General features: G+C 40.3%; 2 protein-coding genes across 2 annotated transcripts in view; both read right to left on the bottom strand.

Moving 5' to 3' along the window:
• Positions 1-3,809, bottom strand: part of LOC119577277 — a 21,355-nt gene extending 17,546 nt beyond the window's left edge. Inside the window, exons 1-4 of the mRNA XM_037925022.1 lie at positions 3,779-3,809; positions 3,546-3,617; positions 2,870-2,983; positions 410-467 (exon numbers count right to left, since the gene is read on the bottom strand). Coding sequence (XP_037780950.1) covers positions 410-467; positions 2,870-2,983; positions 3,546-3,617; positions 3,779-3,809 — 275 coding nt within the window. The remainder of the gene's footprint in view (positions 1-409; positions 468-2,869; positions 2,984-3,545; positions 3,618-3,778) is intronic.
• LOC119576789 (3 beta-hydroxysteroid dehydrogenase/Delta 5-->4-isomerase-like) overlaps positions 3,641-5,852 on the bottom strand; it is a 6,443-nt gene continuing 4,231 nt past the window's right edge. Inside the window, exons 3-6 of the mRNA XM_037924433.1 lie at positions 5,736-5,852; positions 5,263-5,484; positions 5,005-5,160; positions 3,641-4,693 (exon numbers count right to left, since the gene is read on the bottom strand). The exon at positions 5,736-5,852 is cut by the window's right edge and continues 51 nt beyond it. Coding sequence (XP_037780361.1) covers positions 4,125-4,693; positions 5,005-5,160; positions 5,263-5,484; positions 5,736-5,852 — 1,064 coding nt within the window. The 3' untranslated portion in view covers positions 3,641-4,124. The remainder of the gene's footprint in view (positions 4,694-5,004; positions 5,161-5,262; positions 5,485-5,735) is intronic.

Raw genomic sequence — 5,852 nt, 5'->3', positions numbered from 1 at the left:
AATAACATCCAAACAATAAATGATACAGTTTACATCGAACTCATCTTGATGAGAAGAGCAAGCAATTTTACGTTATCTTTGAGGCAATAAAGATAAGATATCTTTAATCGTTTCATTTTAAATATAGTTACGGAGATATTATGCATGTTGATACCAGACTGTATTCTACAATATCACCCCAGATTCATGTCAGTGTTATGTAAAAGTTATACGTAGATCTTATATACTGATAAGCGATGAATTAAAAAGTTTAGTCTACGATGATAAACCAAGAATAAATCATTAATGCTTAAACCATCTGTTTTCATTACAACCTTGTACGTAACAGAGTGTTGGAAACTCATTACTGCATCAACATTTAACATCAACCACGAGATTTCATCTGATTTTTGCGAAGCGAGGATATTACCTTTGTAAGCCCGTGTGAGCACGTCTCATGATTTGCGTATCACAGATATCCATACAAACTGGAATAAATACAAGTCATAAAAAAATTAATGCGTTTATGACAGATAAAAGGACGTCTGAACTAACATGGCTGCAAATATAGCATATTTTATATAAAGTGATAACATGACCGTGGGCGCGTAGGAATCAAACCCAGTCTTTAAAATGACTAGTTCCTTAGATTATGATAGCTGAATCACTTAGAAATTACTTGTGATTAATAATTACTTATAGAATTGTTATACTATATCTGAATATATAAACATCGACAGACGTTAGACAATGAAACGTAGTATTAGAAATTCCTTAGGTTTTTTCCAATTTTACCACCTGGCAGACGCGAACTTACCTCGGGTTTTTGTCAAGATAATTGGCTTAAGAAAGCCGTACTACGGATGTTGGCAAGCAGAGATGGACCCAATAACCTAACAGTGTGATTTGCCCCATTTAATCCCAAGTGATTCTCTGATAAATCGTGACATTACTTATAATGTAAGCCTCTGCAGAGTCGACTTTTAATCTCCATAGGAGTGCGAGTGTACTCTTTTGTGTGCATGCGTGTGTGCGTGGCTCTGGCTTTGTCTGCGAGCATCTGCTGTACTTTGATTATCTGCCTACCTATTCAAATGCACACACACACCCCCCCCCACACACACACGCGCGCGCGCGCGCGCGCGCAAACACACACACGCCCACACGCACACGCACACACACACGCCCACACGCACACGCACACGCACACACACACACACACACACACACACACACACACCCCACCGCCCACACGCACACACACAAAAACCCAACACACACCCCACACACACACACACCCACGCACACACACAACACACACACACAACGCACAACACACACTACACACACAACACACACACAACATTATAATATATATATATATAATATTAAATATATATTAATATAATATAATATATATATATATAATAATTTTGTGTGTGTGTGTGTGGTGTGTGTGTTTGTATTATATACATATAATATATAATATATATATATATAATATATAATATATATATAATATATATATATATATATATATATTTAAATTAAAATATTATATATAAATATAATATAATATGGTGGTGGTGGTGTGTGTTAGTAATATATACATATATATAAATTATAATATAATTATATATATAATATATAATATATATATAATTTACACCACAACACACACACCCCACCAAAACACGCACACGCCCACACCACGCACACACACGCACGCACACACGCACACACACACACACCACACACACACCACACACACACACGACACGCACACGCACACCCCCAACCACCAAAACCACACACACACACCCCCACACACACACAAAAATTATATTATATATATTTATATATAATATAAATATATGTTTTGGTATGTATTTTAATCCCTTAATACAATTATATATATATATATTATATATATAATATAATATAATATAGTATATAAGTATATATACATACACACACTATAAAATTATAATTATATATATTATAATATATTAATAATGTGTGGTGGTGGTGGGGGTGTGTGTGTGGTGGTGTGTGGGGTGGTGTGCGGTTGGCGTGTGGTGTGTGTGTGTGTGTTGTGTGTGTGTGTGTGTGTGCGTTTTTGTGCGTGCGTGCGTGCGTGCTGTGTGCTTTGTGCGTGTGTGGGGGGGTTTTTGGTGTGTTGGAAAATATAATTTTATATATATATTAATATATATAATAATAATATATAGTATATATATGTAAAATTATACATACACACAACACACACACACACATAATATAATATATATTATATATATATATATTATATAAATAATATATATATATAATATATAATAAAATATAATATAATATATTTTTATATTAATAAGTATATATATAAACACACACACCCCCACACACCCCAAAAACAAATTATAAAAATTATATATATATAAATATATATAATATAATAATATTATATATATATTTATATATATATTTTGTGTGTGTGTGTTTTGTGTTGTTGTGTGGTGTGCGTGTGTGGTGTGTGTTTGTGTGTGTGCGTGTGGTGGTGTGGTGTTTTGTGTGTGTGGTTGTGTGGGGTGGCGTGGCGTGCTGTGCGTTGTGTGTGTTGTTGTGTGTGTGTGTGTGGTGTGCGTGTGGTGGGGGCGGTGTGTGTGCGTGTGCGTGGGGCGTGTGTGTGTGTGCGGGGGGCGCGCGCCGCGGTTTGTGTGTGTGTGTGTGGTTGTGTTTTTGTAGGTGGGCAGATAATAAAAGTACAGCAGAGCTCGCAGCAAAGCCAGAGCCCGCACACACGCATGCAACAAAGAGTACACTCGCACTCCTAGGAGATTAGAAGTCGCTTGCGGGCTTAATTATAAGAAATTTAGATTTTTCAGAGAATCACTTGGGGTTAAATGGGGCAAACACACTGTAGGTATTGGGTCCATCTCTCTTGCAACACCGTAGACGGCTTTCTTAAACCAATTATCTTTTACAAAAACCCCAGGTAAGTTCGCGTCTGCCGGTGGTAAAATTGGAAAAAAAAATAAGGAATTTTTAATACACGTTCATTGTTAAAAGTCTGTCGTGTTTATATATTCAGATATTGTATAACAATTCTATAAGTATATTTAATCACAAGTAATTTCAAGTGATTCAGCTATCATAATCAAAGGGAATAGTCATTTTTAAAGGGGCTGGGGTTTTATTCCTACGCGCCCACGGTCATGTTTTCACTTTAATAAAAATATGCTATATTTTCAGCCATGTTAGTTTTGAGTCCTTTTTTTCTGTCATAAACGCATTTAAATTTTTTTAGACTTTTATTTTTTCCAGTTGTAGGTATCTGTGATACGCAAATCAGAGACGGCCACACGGGCTTACAAAGGAAATATCCTCGCTTCGCAAAAATAAAGGAAATCCGTGGTTGATGTTAAAATGTTGAGCAGTAATGATTTCCAACACTTTTTACGTAAAAGGGTTTGTAATGAAAAAGATGGTTTAAGCATTAATGATTTATTTTTGGTTTTTCATCGTAGACAAAAATTTTTAATTCATCGCTTATCAGTAATAAGATCTACGTATAACTTTTACTAACATGACTGAATCTGGGATGATATTGTGAATACAGTCTTTAACTCTAAATCTCCGAACTATTTAAAATGAAACGATTAAAGATATCTTATCTTTATTGCCTCAAAGATAACGTAAAATTGCTTGCTCTTCTCATCAAGATGAGTTCGATGTAAACTGTATCATTTATTGTTTTGGATTATAAAAAAACAAATAAGCATATTCATTAAATTAGACTAACTGTGCCCTTGTTCTCGGGAACCTTGCTTCATGAAACAATTGATGAGCAAAAACTATGAATCAGTTTTGAAAGTCTGTTTACTCGTCACGCGAACATAAATTGAAACAGGACCTATTTAGATTTCAGTAGTTTGGAACACTGCCTGATAACAATGATGTAAAATGGATTTTGGTCCCTTGTGCATGGAGAATGAGGTCTTTTTCTGATTCTGTTTAGCTTGATATATATATATATTAATTATATAATAATATATATATATAATATATATTATATATTATACATATACATTAATGCATATATATACATATATTTATATATAAATTATATTATATTTATTATATATAATTTAATATATATATATATATATAGTTTGTACTGAGTGAAGAAACCTATTAAAATACTGTTGATATGAAAATAGAATGAGCAAGTTCCGCACAGCTAGCGCCTGTGTCCCGGAGAGCGAGGCCTCGAGAGCGCTAGGCCTTCTCCCCGGGGGGAAGGCCGCGCAGTAGTAGGCCGTCGAGCGGGCCAACGCCTCCGGCCACGAGAAGGGCGGCGCGTAGCCCATGGACAGCTCCGCCCGCATGCGACTGACGACGGCGATGGTCTGGCCGAGGCGGTGGAGGGTCCAGGACGGAAGGGCGGAAGGACCCGGGGGACTCAAGCCGAAGACAGAGCGGACGGCGCCCCAGGCCTTCGCGAGGAGCAGGAGGATGGCAACCGTCCAATAGGAGAGGTTACGGGCGGGTTGCAAGTCGAGGTGGCGGAGAAAGGGGTACGCGAGGCCGGGCAGGTTGTTGGGCGGCGTGTCGTCTGTCACGTACACCGGCAGGCCCCCCACGTGCTGCAGCTCGCTCGCGTCGTCCTCCCGCAGCAGCTTCCTCAGGGCCATGACATGCGCCGCCGCCACGTTGCCTGCAGCGTGACCGCCAGTGCGGAGCGACGTTATTGCAAATGTACTGTTGATTCACATCCTAACTTCAACTCACTCTTTTAGCTTGGTGAACTTATATGATCATCTACAAAATGATCCAGATGTGCAGTTAAGGGACATTAAATTGTCAATGTCGCAACAAGGAGTTGCTTAACCTACAAAAAATGATTACCCAACACCAGCCTTTAAGGAACAATACCCAGAAAAGAGGAAGCTTCAATAGCTCCGGCGGTAGGCCACCGAAATAGCTTAAATCCCAGGCATAAATCCCTGAGAGCCAGTAGTCACTTACCAACATATGCCGCCTGTTGAAAGGCATCAGGATTGCCAAAGGAAGGCATTGTGTTGCCCCCAGCGCGCGTCAGCCGGAGGACGTACGGCACGAAGGCCCGGTCGCCCTCGCCGTACAGGAGGGGCGGCCGCAGCACCACCGTGCGGAGTCTCGTTCCTGCCGCGCCGTGGAGAGCAAGGAAATGATTGTATTATGCTCTACTCTTTCTCTCGACTGCGTGCGTGCAAACGTGTGGACAGCTTACCACGCGCCAATTACCTGTTTGCGTGGGGCCATCGTGAGCTTCCAAGACAAGTTCCTCCGCACGCACGCGGCCTCGGGCGTAGTCCCCGAGTATGAGGGCGTCCTCGCTAATGTGGGGCGTGAGGCTCTCTGTGTGTTCCATCAGCTTTTGTCCGCCCATCTTGACGGCGAGAGTGCTGGTGTGCACGAGCACGCCAACCCCCGCCTCCCGACATGCTTGTACCAAGTTTCGGACTCCTGAAAATGGGTCTCATGAAATGCGTATCATAATAAAGGATGAATGGTCTAAGATAATCTTCTTTTCTCTTTCAAAAACTATGCAAAAACACTCTACGGTACCTTATTTACATACAAGAGTTGAGACTACGTGAATAACGTAACTTGATATATACTTGCAGTACATCCTAGATTTCCCATGCAATGCCGCTCTTTATATATTTCATTTGCCATCACACAACAAGAGGGAAATGACAAAATACTGAACGCACCGTCGACGTTGACTCTCCACATGTCGGGGCTGCAGCGAACGTCATCCTGCGTGATGTCGGGCGAGACGGCGGCGCAGTTGACGACGGCGTCCGCGCCCTTCAGGCTCCGGGATAACT

The sequence above is a fragment of the Penaeus monodon genome, chromosome 9 (genome assembly GCF_015228065.2).
Source record: "Penaeus monodon isolate SGIC_2016 chromosome 9, NSTDA_Pmon_1, whole genome shotgun sequence".
NCBI lineage: Eukaryota > Metazoa > Arthropoda > Malacostraca > Decapoda > Penaeidae > Penaeus > Penaeus monodon.
Note: the sequence above shows the minus strand (reverse complement) of the source record. Positions and strands in the feature narration are given on the sequence as shown.